The 26,744-nt window shown below is 50.9% G+C and overlaps 1 protein-coding gene across 2 annotated transcripts in view; it reads right to left on the minus strand.

Moving 5' to 3' along the window:
* Nucleotides 1-25,589, minus strand: part of ZMYM3 (zinc finger MYM-type containing 3) — a 52,901-nt gene extending 27,312 nt beyond the window's left edge. Inside the window, exons 1-5 of one of the 2 annotated variants that reach the window (XM_077826339.1) lie at nt 25,506-25,589; nt 3,161-4,060; nt 1,598-1,641; nt 1,163-1,235; nt 196-487 (exon numbers count right to left, since the gene is read on the minus strand). In XM_077826339.1, the coding sequence (XP_077682465.1) occupies nt 196-487; nt 1,163-1,235; nt 1,598-1,641; nt 3,161-4,043 (1,292 nt within the window). In that variant the 5' untranslated portion in view covers nt 4,044-4,060; nt 25,506-25,589. Of the gene's footprint in view, nt 1-195; nt 488-1,162; nt 1,236-1,597; nt 1,642-3,160; nt 4,061-24,863; nt 24,954-25,505 lie in introns of those variants that run through there. The other variant, XM_077826340.1, reaches the window with a different exon arrangement.
* Between the last annotated feature and the right edge of the window lie 1,155 nt (nt 25,590-26,744).

Below are 26,744 nucleotides of genomic sequence, written 5' to 3' on the forward strand. Positions count from 1 at the left end.
GACAAGGGAAGTGGGTTGGGGAGAGAGTGAGGGTGGGCGTGAGGGAAGGTAGGCGAAGGTAAGCAATACTGTGAAAGCAGGGCACATGGGTAGATGGGTGAGGAAGGCAGGGTGAGATGGGGGGGAGGGTCGCTAGTCAGATGGAAGGTGGGGGGCGAGGGCAAGAGGGTGGGTAAGGCAGGAAGGGGCACACACTTTTTACAGAAGGTGCAGATCTTCTTGCCAGGTGGTTTCTTGGAGAAAGTGGTGAGACAGGAACTGGAGCAGAAGAGCTGAGGGAGCCCTTTGCGCTGGTAGGCAGTCTGGCCCTTCTGCAGTGGGGTCCGGCAGTTGGCACAAGTCATCTTGGTAACGGTGGAGCGCGCAGCCCGCTGAGCCATCTGTGTGCGCAAGGACATGCGGGTCGAGCGCCGGGTACGGAAAGGAACAAAGTCCTCATCGTTGGGATCATCCACCATAGCATCCGAGTCCTCGTCAGAGACTGGGACTGTAAGCAGGGAAAGGGAGAGACAGATTCTCCGTTAGGGACTGCAGCATAACCCCATGTCCAGACTCGGGACGGGACTTTCTGGAGTCCATTTCAGGATGCAGGACCTGGAATTTCCTCAGCAGGGAGGAGTAAGGGACCTTGGAAAGCTGTAATGTGCTGGCAGGGGATGAAGCAGGAAACCCCCAGGCTCACTGAGCCTTGGGCACTGCTGTCTCCACACTCAAGGCACAATTCTTTCGGGCCAAGCAGCAAGTTCAAGTGCAAACAGTTAGAGCAGACTGAAGACGTCTCTGCACGTTCCACTGTGCATTACAGAGAACAAGGCAGCACCCCCCAGCCCCTTCCCACAAGAGAGAAGGGAGCAAGTGGCACAGCCAGAGTGTAAGGGGCACAACTCCTCTGCACTCCTACAGGAAGGAGCAGGAGATGCCACAAGCACTTTTAGACTCTGCATCTCAGAGGCAAAGACTGGATGTTTTCCCCCAGGAAAGTCCCTACAATGAAGCCTGCCTCCTGATCCCCAGATGGGGTGGGGAGAAAGGGACAGAGCTGCCCAGGGGATTGTGCTCCTGGCTGGGAAGGGGCCTCTCAGATGAGTGCTCAAACCGCCCCCCATCCTCTCCTCCTCCCCCCACTTAGAAATGGGCCGAGTGGCCAGCCTAGGTTACTTACTGCTCTCGGAGGAATTCACAGTTTCAGGCCTGGCTGCCTCTGATCTCCTGGCTCGTTCGCTTCTCTTCTGCTCCTGGAAGATACCCAGAGAACATTCAGACCAACCATCTTCTGGGGTGACCACAGACAGAAAGCCTTGGTCACTCCCAGGGCCCAGCTTCAGGGCTCTTCTTTCAAACTAACTGCAGATGGTTCAAGCTTTGCTGAAGCCCAGCCAAGGTCCTGACTGGGTTAAGCAGGGCAGGGGGGGCCGAGCTGGCTTAAGAGAAAGGGACTCTAGCCTGGCAAGTGGCAGGGAGCTAAGACTGAAGCCACCTGCACAGGACAGAGAAGGTGTCTGCCCCAGGAGACATGCACACTCCTTCCCATGCTCACTCAGAGGGGTGGCCTTCAAGTACTCTTGCAGACAGAGGCACTTATCTGAACTCTCCTCACCTTTTCAGTTGGCTGTTCACTTCCCTTCCCAGCCAGGTCTTCTCCTGCAATGGAAATACAGACGACACCTGAATCCCAGACCCAAATTCTCTCCAGAGCAGGGGAAAAGCTGCCTGCTCAGAGACAGCAATCCTCTGCATAAACAGGAGGGGCTAGAAATCACAGGGAAGAAGACCAGCCTTTACTCCTGCCTACACACGCACAGCAAGGCTTGATACCACAGAGTCACTTGGAGGAAGAACCACATACAAGGTGTGGTATCCACGGCCAGGAGCATGCCGCAGGGAACAGGCCTGCATGCAGAGCGGGAGAGAGAGACACTGGGCAGCTGCAGCTGTCACTTCTACATTTTCGGAGCCAGCCTGCCGACCTGGCGACCGAATCCTCTCTGTAAACACAGAACAGACTCAGCCTGTGAAGGGAGTGGGTAGGTCCAGGCCTTCCTCAGCCTGGTGTGGAGAGCAGGACAGGAACCCTGCCTAATGGAGACATGCCCTGCCTACGCTGCTCCGCCCCTAGTGCCAAGGTAGCCTCAGACATTACCAACCAGCACCAGCATGGGCTGAATCCAGAGCGTTGGCTGGGGGACCAGTAGCCAACAGAAGCAAACTTCAAGCTACGGCAGCCAATGAGAGTGCTCATTTGCACCAGGGCCCTGACTGCCAGAGCTACTAATCCCTCCTGTGGGGGCCACTTCCCCAGCCCACCCAGTCAGCAGGAGAGGCTGGTTCACATGCAGAGGAGACCTAAGTTCCCTGTAAGCTGCGCAGCCACGCAGCAGCCTGCTTAGCACCATGCAGGCGCTCAAGGAACCCACCCAAAGACCTGCAGCGGCTGGGGACCGGCCGGGGGAGGGGGCCGCTCCGCTGGCCCCAACTCTGCTGTGGCCTGAATCTGCCGTGGCCGGGGCGGCACAGCCCCAGGTGCAGCCGGGGCACTCCTCCCTGGGCCCGAACCTAGTCCTGGACAGGGGGAGGGGCGCCTATCCTGCAGCCCCAGCCCCGGAGCTGCCGCGACAGGGAGAGGTGCCTCTCCCCTCGAGCCCAGGTGCTGCTGCGAGGAGAAAGAGCTGGGGGGAGTCCTCTCTCTTCGCTGTAGCCCCGGAGCACCCTCCTGCACCCCAAAACCCTCATCCCTGGCCCCACCCCAGAGACTGCACCTCCAGCCGAAGCCTCACCCCTACCCCCTGAACCATCTGCCCCAGCCCCGAGCCCCTCATCCCCAGCCCCACCCCAGAGCCGCACCCCCAGCCGGAGCCTCACCCCTCCACACCCCAACCCTCTGCTTCAGCCCTGAGCCCCCTTCCACACTCCAAACCCCTCAGCCCCACCCCCCACCACATAAATTTTGTTATGTGCACCATATGAAGGTCATGTGTCACACATCGCCTCCATATTGGTGTACATAACAGAATTCATTCTGCACATGCGTGGGAAAAATTTGAGGGAACACTGTCAGGAGACTCCAGGGTAAGACAAGAGCTGATCAGTCTCCAGTTTACTGGAGCAGAGACTGCCCACCACTCGTCATGCAAGAACTTTGCCCCGGCATTGGAAGACCTACCTGGGGATGATGACCGTGTGGCCTCCTGTGCTTTTGGCATGTTCCTCTCTTGTCTGAGGGCATTACCACCATCCTCTTCCCCCTCCTCAGCCTGGCTTTCGTCAGTGTGCTCAGGGGGCAGGGCAGGGCTCTGTTCTAACCCCTCTTCTGCTGCTGGCTCCTCTTTTTGCAAAGGGGAGCTTTTCCTTGGTGCCTTCAACCTTGTTTTCTTTGCCTGCTTAAGACTGGGCTGTGGTGGAACTGTTGGCAAACTTGAGAGCTGCGTTGTAAACTCCTCCGTGGGTGGCGCAGAGCTCAGCTCCCCTACGCTAGGACTGGGCTGCAGGGGGGACTTTAGGGTGTTGCCATCACAAAGCACAGTAGTGGCTGCAGCACAATCATCTTTTAGGTCCCCAGAGTCATATTTTGGTTTATCTTCCCCTTCTTTCCAAGCTTCTGGCACAATGTCTTCCCTAGCCAGCCCAGAGGAGTCCCCATGCCCATCTGCAATGTCCTGAGAAGAATCTGCCTTGTACAGACCCTCCAAATCCCCTGGTTTATCTAGACCCATCAAGCCAGTGGCTTCATCCAAGTCACCTAAGACACCAGGTTTCTCCAGAACGTCCAAGACACTGGGTTTATTTGGATCAAGGTTGTTTGATTTGTTTAGATCAGCCAAACTGTCTGTTTTCACCAAAAGGTCTAAGTCCCCATCTGCAGTCACCTGCTTGGTCTCATCCCATTCCATCACAGGGGACTGAAGACCTGATGCTTGCTGTGTAGAAGCTGTCTGGGAGCCCAGAAGATCTTCCCCAAACTCCATGTCGGCAGGGAGATCACCAATCAGTGGCTTATCAGGCAGAGAAAGGGGGTCCAAAGATCCAGGAAATTCACTGGAATCCATTTAGAAGCAGCAAACAACTGGGAATGAGAAAGAGCCAGAAAGTTAATGTTACGGTGTCTAAATACAGCATTATCCATTCTTCCAGGCTGCACCAGGAGATCCCTGGTGGGAATCTAGCACAGACCAGGAGACAAGTGACCCACCTCCACTTCTCACAGTATAACAGGGAATTACAAACTTCTGGAGCCAAAAAGCTGCCTTGAGCTCTGCCTGCCTGGGAATTTACCACGACATGCCTATGCTCCACCATGGCCAAGATGCAACTAAAGGGGTGAGTGAGTATGTTTACAGCAGAGAAACACAGTGGGCTACTACAAAGGAACTGTGTTTCAATTCAGAGGACTGTGTGTAGGTATTCAGCAATCTGTAATGCGGTAGTGGGACTGGTGCCCCATCGCCCCTTCAGTACTTCACCAGAGCCAGACGAGGGGGCAGGATGGATCAGTTCTCAAACAGCTGCCCACATGTTACTATTTAAAGTGCCTTTTCTCCCAGCCAGTCCATCTCACCACCAGGAGCCGGCCCCTCCCCCACCCCCACTGTAGGAACCCCCTGCAGTCTATGTAGCCCATGCCATGGAGACAGACTATCCACAAGAGCTGGGAGTCAAAAAACACAGGGAGACAAGGACACATCTCTGGGATCCCAGCTGTACAGGTGCAGGAGTTGCAGAGTGTTTGGTTTCTGCAGAAAGAAACCTTCGGGGCGGGGGAGTAAGGCGGGTTATAAGTGAAGACAGAAATAACCCTAAGAGGCTAAAAACCACTGACAAAACATAACGGAAAATCATAAACTAATATCTTGGGGAATTACCCTGAAACTAGTACAGAGCAAGCTAGGCAGCAAGGATGCATCAATCTGTGCTACCCCTGCTGAAATGAGATCACTTCTGGGCTCCTAATTATGTGAGAGATTGAAAGTTGAAGTCTAAGGAGAGCCACAAACATGGTCAAGGGCTGGAGGAGCTGAATTATGAGGAGAAACAGAGATACATATGCCTTTGCTAAACAAGGAAAACCACCACCAACTATATGACAGATGTAAAAACCAAAGAGGGAGAGGGATCCTGGGAAGTGCCCAGCTGGATCAAACCTATGGTCTACCCAGGGCAGAATTGTTTTTCTGATGCGGCAAGAACCGGACGCTTCAGAGGAAGGAGCAAGAACTCCACAAAAGCAGATGTAGGATAAAGCATCATTCTAATCCCTAAGAGTTAGAAATTGGTCTAAGCCCTGAGGCAGGAGGTTTAATGTGTCTTCCAACATTTGTTACCAAACACTATTCTAACTCTGGACATTCTCAACCCTGTAGATGCCCACTTGCTTCTTAAATGGTCAGTTTTTGGTCTCAGTGACAGCAAGTGGCAGCAAGTCCCACTGACTAATTACAAATTGTGTGAAAATGTATTTCCTTTTCTCAGTTTTGAATCTGCCACCTTTTAATGCAATTAAAATGTCCCTCTGTTCTTCTGTCATGAGACAGGGAAAACAGGAGTTCCTGATCTACCTTCTCTCGACCAGTCATTATTTTACAGACCTTTATCACGTCTCCTCTTTAAAAGGAAACAATCCCTATTTTTTCCAATCTCTCTTCAGGGAAGTGTAGCAGCTCCATCACTTGAGTCTCCTAAATCAGCCCCCAAATAGCAAGCACAGTGCTCCTCCTCAGCTTGCTCTCATCTGTAGTACCTCTGAGTCTCTTACCCCTGGGTCCTCTAAGTTCCTGTGGCCAGCACAAGACTCCTCCTCTCACCTGCGCCATAATACCACTTGGAGGTTGCTTCTATAACTCTAGCACCTATGAGGAGGGAATTATTACAGTGTTTAGTCCAGCATCCTCTCTGGAGGTGCTGGGACCTGCCACACTAGTTGGCTGTGTAGAAGTCACCTCACAGCTCAGGTGAATAGAGCACATTTGGAGTTCATATGATCCGAGATGATTTTACTGTGAAGAGAAGATAACCCCCCCCCCCCCGCCACACACACACACAGCAGTCAACACCTCTTGAAAGGGCGTATTTCACTCCTGCCACATGCCCACACAGTCCAGAACAGAGTACAAATAGGGTGCAGCAAGGATGAAGCCTCCAAAGAGTTTTCTATCTCAAACATGTTTGCGATGCAAGATGAAGAAGGGCAGAGGGAGACTTGACCAGCTCCTTCTTCTCTTCCTGCCCACAGCAGGAAAGCCAGGCGTCACTCACGAGGCAGTTTATTTCAAACTAACACATAGGAAATACATGTGTGGAGCAGGAACAGACCTGGGGAAACTGTCTTCAGAAGGACAGGTAAGAGTCTGACTTTGCAGCCAGACATTGTAAACATTTTCAGTTATCAACTAAAATAAGAATAGCCAAATATCCTACTTCAGGGTGGCAGCTGAGAACTGCTGCCCTCAGGAAGGGAAAATGATTCACCTGGTACTCTACTTCTCTGAAGACATCATCTCACACACACATCTCTTCAGCAAGAGACTAGCACAGCTCCCCTTGTCCCATTAGGGCACCAGTAACAGAGCCATGCACCCTACTACTTTTGCATGCTACCTCCTGTCAAATATAAATGCTGCCTTCCATCTGTTCCAGGCAGTTCCTCTGGTTGGATAGGAGGCAATGCTCCCAGGATGAGCCAGTTCAAGAACATAAAATCTAAAATGTGCCTCAGAGAAAGGAAAAGAGAAAAAAACAAGTGCAAGAGAAAAGCCCCTCCATGAAGAAAAGGTCCAGAGCCTTAGGGGAGGTGAGAATGCTCCAGAGAGGAGATCTTCCAAGAAGTAGAACAAGTAAAATAATTTCTCCTTTTCTAACGATGCCCTCTACCAGGATTCCCACTTCTGGAGAGCAAGAAGTTAGTACACCGCAGCAGCGACCAGCAATAAGGTCAACACCAGCCCAGTGAACAGGGAAGGATTTCATTTGATGTACAAAGCAGAGGAGAAAGACACTTCTCAAATCCACAATTAGGTGCAATGTACAAGCCTGCAGAATGAGCCACAGAGGCCAAACACACAGACAAGATTGGTCACTGTATGAAAACAACACAAAGCTTCATTTGGGAAAGCTTGATCTCCTGTAATAGGGGCTAATCAGGCCTAGTTCACCAGTGTTAAAGAGCTTCTTCTCTAGGAAGCCCCCAGCTAGGGTTCCACTAGGCTGCAGCTCAGGTCCCTTGTTTGGGATAGCCAGAAACCAGTCCTCCTCAGTCCCTTGCTGTTCCTTGAGTTACTTTTACCTCTGTAGTCTTCCCCAGCTTCTTTGTCCTGCTCCTTCCTTAGCTGGGTTGGTTGGTTTGGCAGCTTTTCACCAGCCTGCTGAAGGAATACTCCTCCTGCAGTCCCCCTCAGGGCAAGTCTACACTGCAAAATTAAGTTGACCCTAAGTTACATCAATGTACAGCTGCCACAGTAATTAAACTGCTTTTGCATGTCCATACCACACTCCTTGTGTCGGTGGCGTGCGTCCTCACTACCAGAACTTGCACTGATGCAGAGAGCAGACACCGTGGGGAGCTATCTCACTATGCAACTTGCCACCATCTAGTGCAGGATGGTTTGGGAAGGGTTTGCAATGCCTCTTGGAGGCAAATGAGTCATGCAGAGGCAACTGGGACCATGGTTTCAACATCCCATGATGCAGTTTTCTCCATCCCATAATTTTATCTGCATCCTATGATGTCTGTGCCTCTTTTCAAAAGCCCTGCAAATCCACGCATCTGCCACGTCTGTGAGAAGCATGGATCCTGCACAGGTCTGCACTATTTTGTGAGCACAATGGCCCTGATCCTGCAGCATTTGCAGAGCCACCAGAGGAGCTGTAGGGAACAGGACAATTCCATGGAGGCTAGCTTGTTGTGGAACACGTAGAAGGCTGGTGCTAGCCTTCACGGAGGAGCTGCAGATGGGGGAGCACCAGTTCTGGGCCTGAGAAACAAGCACTGACTGGTGGGATTGTATTGTTATGCAGGTATGGGATGAAGAGCAGTGGCTGTAGAATTTTTGGATGGGCAAAGCCACATTCCTGGAAGCGTGTGCAGAGCTTGCCCCAGCCCCCCGGTGCAGCAACGCCACAACGAGAGCTGCATGGACAGTGGAGAAGCAAGTGGCAATTGCTGTGTGGAAGATGGCAATGCGAGATTACTGACAGATCAGTAGCAATCTACTTGGAGTTGGGAAATCCACCATGGGGGTTGCTGTGATGCAAGTGTTCAGGGCCATTAATCACATCCTGCTACGAGGGACTGAGACTCTGGGCAATGTGCAGGACAGAGATGGGGTACCAAAACTGTGATAGGGTGGGGGGGGGGGATGATACACATATCCCTATTTTGGCACAAGACCACCTTGCCCAACTACATCAACAGAAAGGGCTACTTTTCTATGGTATTGCAAGGGCTGGTGGATCACCAGGGACGCTTTGCTGATATCAACGCAAGATGGTCAGGGAAGGGGGATTAACACACATTTTTAACACAGGCCTGTTCAGAAAGCTGCAAGCAGGGACTCTTTCCAGACCAGAGGGTTACCTTTGGGGATGTTGAAATGACAACAGTGATCCTGGGAAACCCAGCCTGCCCCTTACTCCTGTGGCTCACGAAGCTATACACCAGCCACCTTGACAGCAGCAAGGAGCGCTTGAATGACAGGCTCAGCAGGTGCAGCATGACACGGAATTTACTTTTGGACATTTGAGAGGACACTGGCACTGTTTACTCATGAGATTACTCAATGAAAAAAAATATCCCAGTGGGTATAGCTGCCTGCTGTGTGCTTCATAGTATCTGTGAAGCAAAGGGGGGAAGTTTCTACCGGGGTGGAGATGGAACACCTGTCTGCTGATTTTGAGCAGCCAGACACCAGAGCTATAAGAAGAGCTCAACAGGGAGCTATGCAACTCAGGGAGGCTTTGAAAGACCATTTTAATAGTGAGCCACAGTGATGTGTGCTGCTGTATCATGCTCTGCCTGGCATTGTTTTGGGGGTTTTTTGCAGCCCCGTATGAACCTTGTAATGAGTGCTGTGTGTGTAGTAACAGAACACTGCAAATGCACCTATTGCTATTATCCGTGAATGATGTCAGCCCTAGCCATCATATGTTGTGAGCTAATAAAAATGAATTAAGTTTCCATAAATAGACTTTTATTCCAAATGCCGCAAACAGACATATTTGTAACTGAATGAAACTTTATAAATACAGAGAAAAGAACCTTTGAAGAAGAAAGAACAGTCATTTCCATTTCACATACACATACACCAACTGTCTCTGTTGCAGGGTGAAGTGGTATGCGTAATGCACCACGTGGGAGGACAGGGGTGTGGAGAGGTGCCAGAATGCAGCTCTTTATGGGTTGCAGAGGGAGGCAAGCATGGGTCTGTTGAATCTGAAGATCAACAAGAGTCTTCAGCATGTTTGACACTTGAGAAGTGCTAGCATCTCCTGCTGCACGTTTCTCTCTTTTTCCTGTGCTTTTCTCCTCTCCACTCTATCCCTGTCCATTCTATCCACAAGGGTGATCCTCTAAGCCCTGTTCTCGGTATCCAAAGCACTAGAGACTTGCAGGATCTTTTGGAACACATCATCCCATGTCCTCTTCCTTCTCCTCCTCATGTGGCTCAGCTGGTGTGGATGGAGAGACCCTCAAGGCCACATTTCCAGCTGAAAAAGATGCAATGCACAAAGCTACTATTGTGAGTTTATTCGTAAGATAAATGGAAACTTGGCATACTGAACTCACTCCCCTTGATCCACACAAGTTACAAGCACTACATTCTCAGTTCTCCTTGGGATTCACAGAGCATGGGGCAGTCCCTCTACTTCTATTAGTTCTTTCACTACCTCTTCTAGCATGATCAAAAAGAGAACAAATGAACAGACAATACCAAAGCAATATCAAAGCAAACTCCATACTTACCAGAGAGATTCCTTCCCCTGCATCAGGCTCGCCGGTGCTGGACAACAGAGACTGGCTTGATTGCTCCAGCACCAGAAAGAGGTCCTTGTTCACCACGCCACTGGATCCACCCTGGTCGCCTGTCCCCCATGCTCCTCCTTTTCCAACACCTCTTCCTCACTGTTCACTTCAGGGACCTGTTACTCCAGCTCCCCTGAAGTATCCAAGTGGTTCTTCTTGGCAGTGGTGGTGGGGTCTTCACCAAGAATGGCATGCAACAATTTGTAAAAGCAGCGTGCCTGCCGCTCTGCACCAGACACTATTTGCATCCCTTGCCTTCTGGTACGCCTGCCACAGCTCCTTGACTTTTACGCAGCACTGCTACGGGTCCCTCTTACAGCCCTTCTCCCCCATGCCCCGAGCGATCTGCTCGTAGATATCAACATTTATGTGGCTGGATCAGTGCTATCCCCCCACAGCCTCTTCTCCCTACAGATATCAACCACTTTCGGTGTACTCCAGGAGGGAGCTTGTCTGCAGCGTTGAGCAGGCATGGACAGAAGCTAGGTGAGCTCTCCATACCAAGCAAACAGTAAATGGAATTTCAAAAAAGTGTGGGGCTTTAAAAGAAGAGGGGTGTCTACCCATGTACCTGGCCCCCGGGCAGTGGACTTCAAAAACATGACCAGAGCGGTCACAGTGGGGCACCTCCTAGAGGCCAATAAAGTCAACATAAGTAACACATTGTCTATACTGACATTGCATCGACTTAACTGCTATACCTCTCGCAGAGGTGGTGTTATTAAGTCGGCATAGAGAGCGAGTCACTTTGGTGGGAGTGACATTTTAGCGTAAAGAGAAAAGGAGTGGCCACTGAATACATCCGATGAAGTGAGCTGTAGCTCACAAAAGCTCATGCTCAAATAAATGTGTTAGTCTCTAAGGTGCCACAAGTCCTCCTTTTCTTTTTGCGGCTACAGACTAACATGGGTGCTACTCTGAAACCTGTCATTATTTTAGTGTAGACTCCTACAGAGTTATATCGACATAAGCTGCCTTGTATCGACATAACTCTGTAGTGTCGACCAGGTGTGTACCTGCCTTGCAGCCTTTTTATCCTCACTGCTGCTGTGGAGTTACCAAATCAGCTCTGGCTGAGCATGAAGGCAGTTGCTTTGTTAACTCTCTGAACGCTGAGCCAGCATGGAGTATATAGATGCCACAAGACCTCCCCTATCTTGGGAACATGTTCTGGAACACAAGTCTGAAACAGGACTCCTTCCTGTAGGCCAGTCCAAATACAAACATCCTTGTAAATGCATGGGGACAGGATCGCGGATCAGCCTTGCTGATATCTACCATAGAAACATCCCTGAGGCAGGCCGTAGAGGCACCTGTGTCGAGGCATGCTGTCCAAGGCCCAGGGCCCACCCGGGGGGCGCAGGGCCCAGGACATAAGCACCCAGTTTCTAAATCTGCCGGTGGGTGCTCCTCCCCCACCTCCACCCCTTCCCCCAAGGCCCCACCCGTTCCCCTCCCCCGAATGCACTGCACCCTCGCTCCTTTCCCCTCCCCCCCCAGCACCTCCTGATGCCACAAAACATCTGATCCACGGCAGGCAGTACGCGCTGAGAGGGAGGGAGAGGCGCTGATTGGTGGGGCCCGCTGGCGAGCAGGAGGCACTGAGGGAGGTTCTGGGAGGGGGGCTCTTCCTCGTCTCCCCCCGCTTGCCTGCGGCTTGCCTCCTAACCCCGCTAACCCACCTCACTGCCCAAGGCTCCCCAAAATGCAGGGCCCAGGGTGGTCGCCCCAATTTGCTGTACCCAAGGGACAGTTCTACCCAGGCCAGTCTTCTTGTTTCATGCAGTCAGGACCAGTGTTTCCTTTAATTTTTCCTCACCCATGTGCAGAATGAATTTTGATATGTGCATCAATATGGAGGTGATGTATGACACATGACCTTCATATGGGTGCACATAACAAAATTCATGTGGTGTGGGTGAGAGGGGGCTCCGGGCTAGGGCAGAGGGTTGGGGTGCAGGGGTGTGAGGGCTCTGGCTGAGAGTGTGGGCTCTGGGGTGCAGCCGTGGATGAGGGGTTTGGGGTGCAGGAGGGTGCTCTGGGGCTACGGCTAGTCCCCCCAGTTCTCTCTCTCCCCGCTGCAGCGCCCCTTCCCTGGCCCCAGCAGGTCCGGCCCAGGGCTGGGTTTGGGTTGGGGAGGGGGCATCCCAGCTGCACCTGGGTCCAGGACTCTGGGCCATGCCGCCATGCCAAGCTGTGCCTGGGGGCGGGGTGGGCCTACCGCGCTGCCCTGGCCACGCCTGGGAGCATGCCGGGCCGCAGCACAGTTGGGGCTGGCAGAGGGGCACCCCTCCCCGAGCCGGTCCCTGGGCAGCTTAACTGAGCACCTGTGCAGTGCTAAACAGGCTGCTGCGCGGCTTACAGGGAACTTAGGTCAGGACACCGTAACATGAAAGGTAGTAAGGCATCCGCTCAGACAGTATCTTCCTGTGCACAACACTGCCCCGCATATTGGTGTCCAAAGGAACAAAGAACTCGTTGGACTACCTAAGAACAACTAAAGGACGTAAGCATTTGGAAAAAGGCTTCGTTGGGGTGAGCATGTGGGCGAGGGAAACCTGTTAGGCCAACAGGCTACTGAAGTGGAACTCCACCACCACAAAGAGGGTTCTAAGCCCAGAGCAGCACCGTATCCTTGTAAAACCTGGAATAACGTACACCAGCCACTGGGGCAGGACTTCAGTCAGTGTTCACTTTCATTAGCTTTGCCAGGACCGCACCAATACCACTTGGAACAAGGTTTTTAGTGGACGGTTTGAAGAGCAATAAGCCCAGCATAAGGCTGATATGGAGCTACAGAGAGTGCCTGACTGGGACGGTTCATGGGAGGCTCAAACAGTTGCCCAATGTACCTGGACAGAGTTAGTCTTTAGGTTGGACTCAGGCAGATGTATGGGAGAAAGTAAGGGGTCTCTTTGCACCTATTGCAAACTTTTTCCACTTGGAGTTGTAGGTCTTTCTGCTAGGTGGCTTTCAAGAGGCCACAAGTTGCCTGCTTAGAGACTCCATGACTACAGATCTCTGCCTTGCCAGGAGCCATGCTCCTGTGATGGTTCTGAGCGATGCTCTGAAAGCCAGATTCTCAGCCCAAGGATCAGCTTTGGCTATCTGCAACAGGGCAATGAACCATACCTATCTGGGATGGCAGAGGGCTTTTGGGATCATTGAGCGTCCCTCTCTCCTGGACTTTGCCAGAAAGTCTCCTTTCATAGGGCTGCCCAGGAGGCGTCCCTTTATAACGTGGGATTTTCTTAGTGCCACAAACAGGACACTAGAGGCTTATTATTCATGGGAGTGCTGAAGTGATCTATCTTTGGTACCCTCCTCCCATGGGGGAGATCTAATCCACAGGCAACTCACGAGGATCTACCACAGATCTGTCTGCAATCACATCTTCCTTCCTTCAGTCCTTAGTGGAACAAAGGATCTGGTCTAAGAGGTGAATATATAGCAGAACCTCAGAGTTACGAACACCTCAGGAATGGAGGTTGTTTGTAACTCTGAAATGTTCATAACTCTGAACAAAACGTATGACTGTTCTTTCAAAAGTTTACAACTGACAATTGACTTAACGCAGCTTTCAGCATTTACTATGTAGAAGAAAAATGCTGCTTTTAACAATCTTAATGTACATGAAATAAGCACAGAAACTGTTTCCTTACATTGTCAAATATATATATTTTTATAAAGTAGTTTATATTTAACACAGGACTGTACTTGCCTTTTTTTTTGGTCTCTGCTGCTGCCTGATTGCATATTTATGGTTCCAAATGAGGTGTGTGGTTGGTGGGTCAGTTCGTAACTCTGATGTTCAACTCTGAACTGCCCAGTAATAGCGACCATAATGTAACTAAATTTAACATGCTTGTGAGGGGGAAATGCCCAAAGAAACCCGCCACAGTCGCATTTAACTTCAAAGGGGGAAACTACACAAAAGTGCGGAAGCTAGCCGAGCAGAAATTAAACGGAAGAGTCGCAAAGAGGAAACGCCTACCAACTGCATGGAGACTATTTAAACGCATCAGAGCAGAGGCTCAAACTAAATGTGTATCCAAATTAAAAACAAGCAAATAAAAAACACCCAGTAAGATGTGGGTGCCACCACAAAAAAACGCCACCATGACTAAAACAGCAGAGTAAAAGAGGCACTTAGAGGCAAAAAGGCATCCTTTAAAAATCAGAAGTCTAATGCTACTGAGAAAAACAGAAAGGAGCATAAACTCTGGGAAGTCAAGTGTAAAAGTATAAGGTCGGCAGGCCAAGAAAGAATTTGAAGAGTAACTATCTAATGACAGCTAATAACAGAGAAACAGCATTTTATTTATTTATTAGTACATCAGAAGCAGGAAGGCTGCCAAACAATCGGTGGGGCTAAAGGGGTGCTAAAGGAGTGCTCAAGGAAGACCAGGCAGGTGCGGAGAAGCTAAATTAATTCTTTGCAACAGTCTTCATTGCAGACAATACGGGGGGAGTATATTTCCAGCCATAATTTTTAGGTGACCAATCTGATCCACTGTCCCAGACTCAAGTGTCACTAGAGGAGGTTTAAGAACAAATTGATAAATTAAAGAGTAATAAGTAATCAGGACCAGATGGTATTCACCCTGAAGTTCTGAAGGAACTAAAATATAAAACTGCAGAACTACTAACTACGGTATGTAACCTCTCTCTTAAATCAGCCTCTTTACCTGATGACTAGAGGATAGCTAATGTAAGGATTTTTTTTTTAAAAGGCTCCAGAGGTGATCCTGGCAATTACAGGCCAGTAAGCCTAACTTCAGTATCATGCAAATTGGTTGAAACTATAGTAAAGAACAGAATTATCAGACACATAGATGAACACGATATGTTGGGGAAGAGTCAACTCGGCTTTTTTAAAGGGAAATCATGCTTCATCAATCAATTAGAATTCTTTGAGGGGGTCAACAAGCATATGCACAAGGGTGACCCAGTGCATATAGTGTACTTGGACTTTCAGAAAGCCTGTGACAAAGTCCCTCACCAAAGGCTGTTAAGCATAGTAAGCGGTCATGGGATAAGAGGGAAGGTCCTCTCATAGGTCAGTAACTGGTTAAAAGACAGGAAACAAGGGTAGGGATAAATGGTCAGTTTTCACAATAGAGAGAGGTAAATAGGGAGGTTCCCCCAAAGATCTGTACTGGAACCAATGCTGTTCAACATATTCATAAGTGATTTGGAAAAGGGGGTAAACAGTGAGGTGGCAATGTTTGCAGACGATAAAAAAGTTACTCAAGAGTTAAGTCTAAAGCAGACTGTGAAGAGTTACAAAGGGATCTCACAAAACGGGGTGACATCATGGCAGATGATATTCAGTGTTGATAAATGCAAAGTAATGCACACTGGAAAAAATAATCTTAACTATACATACAAAATGATGGGGTCTAAATTAGCTGTTACCACTCAAGCAAGAGATCCTGGAATCATTGTGGATAGCTCCCTGAAAACATCTGCTCAAAATGCAACGACAGTCAAAAAAGATAACAGAACACGAGGAACCATTAGGAAAGGGATAGATAATAAGACAGAAAATATCAGAATGCCATTATATAAATCTATGGTACACCCACATCTTGAATACTACATGCACTTTCGGTAGCCCCATCTCAAAAAAGATGTGTTAGAATTGGAAAAGGTACAGAGAAGGGCAATGAAAATGATTAAGGGTATGGAACAACTTTGACACAAAGAGACGGACTGTTCAGTTTAGAAAAGTGATGCTTATGGACGGATATGATAAAGATCTATAAAATCATGAACGGTGTGCAGAAAGTGAATAAGGAAGTGTTATTTGCCCCTTCACATAAATACAAAAACTAGGGAGACAAGGTGGGTGAGGTGTAATATATTTTATTGTACCCACTTCTGTTGGTGAGAGAGACAAGCTTTCGACCTGAAGAGAAGCTCTGTGTAGGCTCGAAAACTTGTCTCTCCCACCAACAGCAGTTGGTCCAGTAAAAGATATCACCTTATCCACCTTATCTCTCTAATATCCTAGTACCAACACAGCTACAACACCACAACATACAAGCACTAGGGATCACCCAAATGAAATTAATAGGCAGAAGGTTTAAAAAAACAAAAACAAAAGGAAGTGCTTCTTCACACAAAGCACAGTCAACGTATGGAACTCACTGCCATGGGATGTTGTGAAGGTTAAAAGCATAACGGGATTTAAAAACACATTAGACAAGTTCATGGAGGATAGGTCCATCAATGGCTATTAGACACAATGGTCAGGCATGCAACCCCATGCTCTGGGTAAACCTAAACCTCCAACTGCCAAAAGCTGAGCCTGGATGACAGGATGATCACTCAAAATTGCCCTGTTCTTTTCATTCCCTCTGAGACATCTGGCAGTGGCCATTGTCAGAGACAGGATACTGGGCTAGATGGACCATTAGTCTGACCCAGTGTGGCCGTTATGTTCCCAGCCAAGTGCCTACTGACAAAAAATGGGAGGGACACAGCTTGCTCCCAAACCTACAGGACTGCCCAGTACCTCCTTCCCTGTTCATGGAAAGCATGGCAGCCTGATACCCATTTGAATCCAGATCATCACTGGGGATACAAGACCACTGAAGGTCTTTGGGATTAGGCTAGGACACCTTCATCTCCAGAACATTTTGTGCAACTGCTGTTCCTGAGGAGACAAAGTTCAATGAAGAGGTAGTTCCTCAGCTGCAGTTTAGATAGGAGGTGTTGAGACATCCAATCTGTTACTCAGTTGTGAAGTGGAAGCCCTTGTGTTGCTTATTTCCAGTGGGATCCCAGGGTCTGCTGAGGTTGCCTCATGTGCAGATTGTGCCATGGGAACAACAAATACAGCTGTGGCCACTAGATAGAACATTCATAGCATGGCCGGTACTGTCATCTGCTGGCTTTTCATTATCCTTTCTGCCAAGCGAATTAGTTGTTGGATCCCATCCTGGGCAAGAAAGCTTTGAGTTGAGATGTATCTAACAGGGCTCCTGAATAGGACAATTGTATTCTGGTGCAAGTTGGAACTTTGGTCATTAAGCTTTTTAATAAAAGTATCCTAAGAACCCCATGGGATTACACGCTGATCATTGACACCATCCAGAGCAGTGTCCTTAATCAGTTAATTGTCATGGCAGGGGAACGTTGGGGCTACCCACAGAGACCACAACTACCAAGCATTTAATGAAAACACACAGTGCTGATGCCAGCCCCAAAGTGCAGATAATGCTGTTCCCCTACGACCAATTAATCTGCCTTTGTGCACACAAGTGTCAGCAAGGTCCAGGGCATTCAAGCAGCTGACTTTCTCTAGCACACACGATGGCTCCTAGGGTAACCATCTTAAACTTTTCTTTTGCTGATCCAGATACTGATTCAGATTCCCAAGATCCACACTGTGCTGGAAATTTCTCATCTTTTTGACTATCAGAAAGTATCTAGAATGACGACGGTGTTAAACAACTTCTACTAAAGTTCAACATTTTTAAATCAGCAAGTCCAGGTAACCTGCACCCAAGAGTTTTAAATGAATTGGCCAAGGAACTCTCCAAACCAGTAACATTAATTTTTAGTAAATCTTTAAATAATAGGAATTTTCCAGAGGACTAGAAAAAAGCTTATCTTGTGCAACATTTAAAAAGGGCAAGCAGGACACGGATCTCAAGCAAAATAATGGAACAGCTGATAAGTGACTCAATCAATAAAGAATTACAGGATGATAATATAATTAATGCCCAGTCAACATGACTTTAGATAATAGGTCTTGTCAAACAAACTGGATATTATTTTTTGAGACGATTACAAGTTTGATTGATAAGAGTAATTGGGTGGACATAACACCCTTAGAGTTCTGTAAGGCATTTGACTTAGTACCACACAACATTCGGATTCAAAAATTAGCACTATACAATGTTAACATGGCACAAAATAAGTGTATTAAAATCTGGCTAACAGATGATTCTCCATTAACATTTTGAGCTCTATCAGTGAATGACTGTTGTGAGAGAGACTGTTTCTCAGCCCAATGCTACTCAAATATTTTTATCAAGGATCTGGAAAATGTAAAAGGTTACTTATCAGTAACTTTTGTTCTTCATGAGTCAACTCTGATTTCACACTTACAAGATTGGCACCCCCTTGCCTGAGAGGCTGACCACTGGGGCTGCACAACTGTAGTGACATTGACATTCAATTTCATAACTCATATCAAGGGAGCACAGCCACCAAACACATCAGTTCCTTCCTATCTGCCACCAAGAGCACTAGGGAACTGTGGTGTGTGTGGTCAGCATTGCAGATCTGGGCTAATCCCCTTGGTTTAAATAGTTATAGCTCAATTATTACTGCTGATAAAGTTGGCAGAGACCATTAAGGTTGATGGAGTGGTATGAGGTGGACAAGATCACTGTTACAGAGAAATACAGATCACTTGGTAAGTTGGGTACAATCAAACTCCATGCATTGTAATACAACCAAATACAAGGGCCGACATCCAGGAACAAAAGTGCAGGTTACACTTAAAGGATGTGGCCTGTATTCGGGAAAGCTAAGCCTCTGCAAAGGATGGTGTAGATAATCAACCGAACATAAGCCTCCATTTCAATGCTGCAGCTAAGATTGATAATGCCATTCTTGGTTGTTGTGGTGATGTGACTCCCCACCGCCATGAGGCAAGGTGGTGTTACAGAACTCCTTTGGTCACAACCAGATCCAATTTGACAAGCCTCTGAGGCTCGTCAGGCCAAGGGGTTGGCCCTTAAAAGGGAGGAATCCAGGTCAGTTGAGGCGCCACTCTGAAACAAGCAGACCTGGGGCACACGGCTCCCAGCCCAGGGCCCTAGGTTACTTACTGAAGGAAAAGCTTGAGCATGCAACCTGGCCTAGCCTTTGGAGAAAGAAGACAGAAAAGAAAACCAGCCTTTGTTGGAACCCCTGGAACTAAGCCTTGGCTTTAGCTATAGGGGCCCCAGACTTCCTTTGGGGATCTGAATGACTGGCTTCCACTTATTGGCATAAAGTCCCGAGGGCCATGGAAGTATTTTCTTTTTCATTTGGACTGCTCTATACCCACCGAAGGGGGTGGACTCAAAAAGCACAGATGAAGGGACATCCCGAAGGGGATTCCAAGTAACGAGGTAACGATGTAGGAGGTAAGTGAAATGCCCTTCCCCACTTCAAGGGTGCAACTGGGAAATGTAGCCTTTGACAGATGTAGAAACAGGGAGAGCAGGAGGAGGGAGTGGCATTCCCTATGTATATGGCACTGGTGAGATTATTGCTGGAATATAGGATCCAATTCTAGTGTTTACACTTTTAAAAGGACATTGAAAAACAAGAGGATTCAAGGAAGAGCCGTAAGAAGCAGTCAAGGTTTGGAAAGCTTGCCTTCAGTGAGAGACGTAAGGAGCACCATCTGTTTAGTTTACTGAAAATTAAGTTAAGAAGTGACTTTATCACAGCCTAGAAATATTTACATGGGGAAATTTCTGATAGCAGATGGCTCTTTCATCTAGTAGACCAGGCAGAACAAGATCCAATGGCTAGAAGCTGAAGTTGGACAAATTCAAACTGTAAATAAGGCACACATTTCTAACAGCACTGGTAACTAACCATTGGGACCACAAAGATTCTCCATCATTTTCAGTCTTTACATCCCCATTCAGGGTCTTAAATTATTGGACTCAATGCAGGAATCACTGGGTGAGGTTCTCTTGTCTGAGTTATGTAGGAGGTCAGATTAGGCAAGCACAATGGTCCACTCCTGGCCTTTGAATCTGTACCAGCCTTCTAGTTTGTACGAGTCTAAATAGCAGCCACCCTCGCCATGATCCCTCGAGCCTGCCCCCACACATGCAGCTAGAATTGTCTACACAAGATGGGTCATCCCAAGTGCTCTGGAAAACACCACCACTGGCTTTGCCACAACTATCAGTGCTAGGGACACCAGCACCAAGACCAGAGTTTCTTGAACCGGGAGCACCAAATTCTTGGGGTGCAAGCCTCAGCCTTGGTGCAGTAGTTACTCTGATTCATCATGAGATTGTACACCTGCCAAGAGAGAGCAACAGGATGCCCTGAAGTCGGTATTGTAGGCTTCAGGACAGTTTCACAAGAGCAGGATTAATCAAGCTAGGTTGCCCAGAATATACCCAGAAACTTTATCCCCCTCCCTGCTTCAACCAAGAGAATGCAGAAAGGTGAAATCCAGAAGCCTTAAGGCAGAGCTGTCCAGAGTTGTGGTTTTGACAGGGTGTGTCAGAAAGCCCAATTTACAGGGGCACTCTGGGATGCCTCAGAGGGCTTGAAAGCACTCCTCATACCTCCTCACCACTCAGGTACATCCGCTGATGTGTCCAACACGCAGCACTAGTGGTAAACTCTGAGGCAGACAATATCAGCATGCTCAGCAGCCTCTGACAGATTTTGGAGCAGAGAGCAGCCTCCTTCCTCCTTGTTTTCCCTTCTTCCGACACCAACGGCTGATATCTGTGTCACCTCTTTGCCAAGTGATGGCAGATATTTGGGCTTTGCCTATTAGCTTCCAAGTGGAGAAGTGAACCATATGGAATCTGGATGTATTCTAAGTGTAACTCATTTTATTTGCACATCTACACCAGCCCCAGACAGAAATGCAGACAATCCCTTTTTTCAGGAATCTCAGCCCAATTTCAATGCCTGGTTCCCACTGAGCAATTCTGTCTCAAGAATTGACCCCAGTCAGAGATCAAGGCAGAAAGCGAATTCTCGTGCAGCTTGCACAGCTCCCTCTCCAAGAACTACTGCTTCTACCCAGACCCTCACCTGTAAAACAAACACTACACAAGCATTTCTTCACAGACCAAAAACCTGCCATGAAAAGACATCTGCCAAAACAATACCATACACAAAAAGAGGACTCTAGGAGCACTCAGTGAAGAACAAGCATCAAGCTAAGAGAGGTGCTGAGGTGAACGATGCTCAGTGTCAAGACACCAGCCAAAAGACAAAAACAGCTATTGGAGCCCTGGAAAAGGCCAAAGAATAGTGGTTTCTGAATGTCAAGGAAATTGCCAAAACATGCACCAGCATGACAAGGCAATGGCCTCAAAACTTCCCACAGATGACCACAGCTGCCAGGAAAGCAGTTGCAGACACAAACCACCACCAGATGAGTATAGCTGAGACGTGGGGAAGAGCTGGAGTGTTGGTTTGATGAGGTGCAGTCTCTGAAGCAAGTTCATTTACTAGCCGTGGTGTTGAACATTTGGAGACATTTAGATGGCAGACAAAACTGCCAGTAAGCAGCCTGGCACTGATGCCATGCTGTTTTCTAGGGCCCCAAAACCTGAAGAGCTAGGAGAGGGTTCTAACCAGTCTTGAGCTAGGAACCAAAGACCCATCAGTAAGAATCCAGCACAGATAAGGTTCTTAGAAAAGGACTTTTCTCCCCATATGCAGGTGTCTACAATTGGCCTGGGGCATTACAGGGAATTTTCGCCTTTCCCGAGAGCATCAGGAATTGGCAGAAGCAGGGTGCTGGTCTGGATAGACCAGTGTTTTCACCCATTTTGGTAAATCCTAGATTTCTCCTTCTTTATGTTGATGAACCTAAAGTCTGGGCAATTGGAGAGGCCCCTGAGCCCTGGCCATGGGATAACCACAGGAATCTGCTGGTAGGGTCCATGCCCATCAACCAAGAACACTTTTCATTGGGGAAGGAGAAAGATATAAAGGGTGGTGTCTCTTAGGCCTGATCTATACCAGCAAAGCACTCCTCGTGTGGATTCAGCTATACTCTCTAACCCTGAGCAAAACAAGCTAGACTAGTAAAAGCTCAGTTTTGCCACTGTGTCTACCCTACAGGCTGCTGCCAGCACAGCTGTATCAGTCAGGGATCACACCACTTCACAGCCCAAACTCATAGCTCTGCCTGTAGAAGTGGCTTCATGAGACCTCCAGAATGGAGGTCATGGGACCTCCAATTTTTAAAAAGGGCTCCGGAGGTGATTCTAGGAATTATAGGCCAGTAAGCCTGATTTCAGTACTGGGAAAACTGGTCGAAACAATAGTAAAGAACAGAATTGTCAGACACATAGATGAACATAATTTGTTGGGGAAGAGTTAACATGGTTTTTGTAAATGGAAATCATGCCACACCAATCTACTAGAATTCTTTGAGGGGGTGGAGAAGCATGTGGACAAGGGGGATCCAGTGGATATAGTGTACTTAGATTTTCAGAAAGCCTTTGACAAGGTCCCTCACCAAAGGCTCTTAAGCAAAGTAAGATGTCATGGGATAAGAGGGAAGGTCCTCTCATGGATTGGTAACTGGTTAAAAGATAGGAAACAAAGGAGAGGAATAAATGGTCAGTTTTCAGAATGGAGAGAGGTAAATAGTGGTGTCCCCCAGGGGTCTGTACTGGGCCCAGTCCTATTCAACATATTCATAAATGATCTGGAAAAAGGGGTAAACAGTGAGGTGGCAAAATTTGCAGATGAAACAAAACTACTCAAGATAGTTAAGTCCCAGGCAGACTGCGAAGAGCTACAGAAGGATCTCTCAAAACTGGGTGACTGGGCAACAAAATGGCAGATGAAATTAAATGTTGATACATGCAAAGTAATGCACATTGGAAAACAGAATCCCAACTATAAATATAAAATGATGGTGTCTAAATTAGCTGTTACCACTCAAGAAAGTGGGGAGGAATAGCTCAGTGGTTTGAAAATTGGCCTGCTAACCCAGGGTTGTGAGTTCAATCCTTGAGGGGGCCATTTAGGGATCTGGAGCAAAAATTGGGGATTGGTCCTGCTTTGAGCAGGGGGTTGGACTAGATGACCTCCTGAGGTCCCTTCCAACCCTGATATTCTATGATTCTATGATTCTAAGTCTGTAGCCTAGACACAATCTTAGGCTTCTCTCCCACCCACCCAATTTAAAGCTATAATACCTAACTTTGATCCTTTGTCCCAGATATCAGATTTTTATTGGGAGTCTGGAGTGACCAGCTGTTTGGGTGGGTTTGTTACACTGCACCCCTGCCCTCAGCAGCTGGGGGGGGGGTGGCCAGGGGCGGGAGGGGGAGCAGAAATGACTGTAGGCTCAAAGGGAACTTGGAATGGGGCCTGGCTTGTGAATGGGCAAGAGACATGGCTGGAGCCATGGGGTGCAGCTTGGTTTTACTCCATCAACCACAGAGGGCAAATGTGCTACTGTCCCTTTCAAGATGAGAAATGAAGCTAGGATGGAGCTGATGACAAAGTCATGCTCTAAACAGGAGCTTTGAATTTGGGAGGCAGTTTGAGGGAATGGCAGCACAGTTGAGTGATAACAGGTGAGTGACTTGCAGTCTAGAGCCAGAGCTGGAACAGCACATCAGGAGATGAGAGGAAGCTTCTACTGGGACAGAAAAGTAACTCAAATAATGGCTCCTTCTCACTTAGTTGAGAGGTTCATCCCCACCCTGTATCCCAGAGCCCTGCACCATATCCCATCCCACAAGACCACTCCCTGCAGTCCAGAGCCACATCTCAATCCTTACCGTGAACAAGCCCACGTGGCAGGTAGAACCATACGTCCACCCCACAGAACAATACCCTACAGAGCCATACTCCCTCCCATCAACAGCCACAGCCCACCCCATACAAGCACACTCTGCAAGCACCACCAGCATATGTGTCCCACCACAACCAATCCAACAGCAACTTCCAGGCAGCGCTTTGCCCTGCCCCACCCCATTCCCCCTCCCCCAGGCACACCCTCTTGGTAGAGCTGTTGCTTTAGGGACACAAAGGCATCTCCTGCTTTCTCCCACTCCAGGGCCCACAACATAGCTCAGGAAGAGGGAGCTGGAGTCTAGTGTGACTCCTGCATCAGCAAGTGTTTTTAGGCACCTTCAATGCAATTTTTTATTCTCATGTGTGGAGAGCCAAGCACATGGGACACTCTGCAGGAAAAGTCTCTTCCCAAAGGGCAGTCAAACCAGGTGGCGAGGAGGAGGGGAAAGGGCTCTGGAAAAAGCCCCGTTTGACTCAGATGTGAAAAAGGGTATTGGGAAAACAAGCTGAACAGGTGTAAATGCTCCGATCCCGTTTGACATCTGAGGGAAACAAGGAGCCCCCAAGGCCAAAGCACAACCCGCAATCAACCACCGTCGCGCCGGCCATGGGCAACGCACCATCTTAGCTGGGCTAACCAGAGGCTTGCAGGGCTTCCAAGGATTACGTCTGGATGTGGGGGTAGAAGAGACACGTGGTATTTCCTGGAGACCCAGAGCAAGCACTGGTCTGAAATTCTGGGCAGGGGACCCAAAGTGCCCCACGTGCCGGCAGGCATCAACACGGAGCACCGGCCAGACAGAGACAACCCCAGAGACAGAGCCTCACCTGCTCCACCCTCTCCCCGCAGACCCCTCCCATCTTCGCTCCCACTGCCCCGGGGCAGGGGCGCCCGCCCCCGCGCTCCCACCCCTGCTCCCCCTCCCCCACAGCGGCGCTGCACATCTATGGGCCCCTGCGCGGAAAGGGGCGGGGTCGGTGCGCGCCCCCTCCCCCCTGCGCGGAAAGGGGCGGGGTCGGTGCGCGTCCCCTCCCCCCTGCGCGGAAAGGGCGCGGGGGGAGGGTCGGGAGGCGCTCCCTCCACCCTGCGCGGAAAGGGGACGAGGCCCGGCGCGCGCCCCCCTCCCCACAAGGGCCCTGCCCCTCGCCCCACGGGGGGCCCAGCCCCGCCCCCACCCGGGAGCGGAGGCATAAGGCGCCCCGCGGGCGAAGCCGGGAGCCGCCACCCCCTCCCTCTCCGAGACCGCGCCGCCCCCCCGGCCGCGCCGCGCCACCGCAGCCAATGAGGACCCGCCCCCAGCTCGGCCGCGGCTCGTACCTGGCTCGCCGCGCCGCCCGCACTGCCCGGAGCCCGGATTCGGGTCGCGGCCCCTTTAAATGGAGGCGCCGCTCCGAGCCCTCAGCGCGCTGCAGCCCGAGGGGGGGCGGGGGCGACTCCCCATTGGCTGCGGCGGGAGGGGGCGGTTCCCTATTGGCTGCGGCGGGGCTTGGGCTCGCGAGACTCCCTTTCAGCGGGCAACCCCAAAAACCCGGAGCGGATTACAGTGTCTGGGATCGGAGGCAGACCCTGGGATCTGCAGGGCGACCCGAAAACGCGGGGCGGATTTCCGGATCGGAGGAGGAAGCCCAAAGGAGCTGGAGCATAGCTCCCGGCGAGGGACGCTGCCTCCGCTGCTCGCTTGGGGGTGAAATCCCGGCGCGGAACCCAGGATCGGGACCGGCACCGAGGGCACCGTCCCCTCCTGGCGGCTACGCGCAAAGTGCGGAGCGGATCCTGCCGCCGGAGCGCGAGCACCAGCCCCCTGGAGCCGTCTGCCCCGTTAACCCTCTCGGGCCCGGGGGAGGCCGCGGCGGAGCGGGCCCCGCCTCGGGCCCCGCCATACCTGGCCTCGGCCCCGAGCGCCCCTGGCCTGCGAGCGCGCGCGGGCGGCCCCCGGCCCCGGCCCGCTCCAGCCCCTACCTGCGCCACTCAGGAGCCGCCCGGCCCGCTCCGGGCGCCGCCGCCGCCGCCTCCCTGGAGCTGGAGCGTCTCCCCCGGGCGGTGAGTGACAGCGCGGCCGGGCGGGGCTTCGGCGGGGGCCCGGGACACGGCCCCGCCCACGGGCTGGGCTGCGCCCGGACCCCCCACTTCTCACCCGCCGGGCCCCGCCCACCGCCGGCCCCCCCCGTGGGCCCCGCCCCTCCCCAACACCCCGACTCTCCTCACCCCCCCCCGAGCCGCCCACTTCTCACCCGCCGGGCCCCGCCCACCGCCGGCCCCCCCCATGGACCCCTCCCCGACACCCCTACTTCTCACCCCCGGGGCCCCGCCCACCGTCGGCTCCCCCCCGTGGGCCCCTCCCCGACACCCCGACTCTCCTCATCCCCCGCTCCCCACAGACACCCCACCGCTCTTCCCCGCTGGGCCACGCCCACTCCCAGGGACCCCTCTACCCTCCCCCTACGGACACCCCCACTTCTCCTCATAATCCGGGTCCCACCCACTGCCGGGCACCCTCCCATGCGCCCCCTCCCCCCACTGACATCCCTCGACCCCACCCGGCCACGCCCTTTCCCAGGGACCCCCTCCCCCTTCAACACCCCTACCTCTCTTCACCCCCCCACCCCAGACTCTGCCCCACCTCCACTGGGGCACCCTCCCCCCGGGACGCTTCAGCCCCAACCCCCCTTGGCTCCCTCCCCCAGGGACACTCCCACCTCTCTCACACACCCAGATCCCTGCTAGGCCCTTCCCATTCATGGGGGTCATCCCCCCCAGGACCCCTTCCCCTCTCCTCACCCCTCTGGACCCCTGCTCCACAGGGACCTGCCCACTTCTGGCACCCCCCATCCCACCAGGTGGACTTCCCCCCCCACCCCCCAGGGACACCCCCAGCTCTCCTCACACCCCTGGGACCTGCCCACTCCCCAGCATTCCCCATCCCTCCTCACCCATAGGCCCACCTCCCCCCATGGACACCCCCACCTCTCTCACAACCTCATAAACCCCCACCCCTCCTGGGACTTCCCCATTCCTCACACACACCCTGCCCCCCAGGGACCCACCCCCTTCCATCCCAGCCCCCACATCTCCCTCCAGGGACACATCTTCTCACACATATCCCCATAGGGGGATCCACCCCCTCCTGGAGAACTCCCTTCGCTACCACCCTGGGACTCCCCCTACACCCTATTCCACACAGTTCCCCTCCCCTCAGAA

This window comes from Eretmochelys imbricata, chromosome 9, assembly GCF_965152235.1.
Source record: "Eretmochelys imbricata isolate rEreImb1 chromosome 9, rEreImb1.hap1, whole genome shotgun sequence".
NCBI lineage: Eukaryota > Metazoa > Chordata > Testudines > Cheloniidae > Eretmochelys > Eretmochelys imbricata.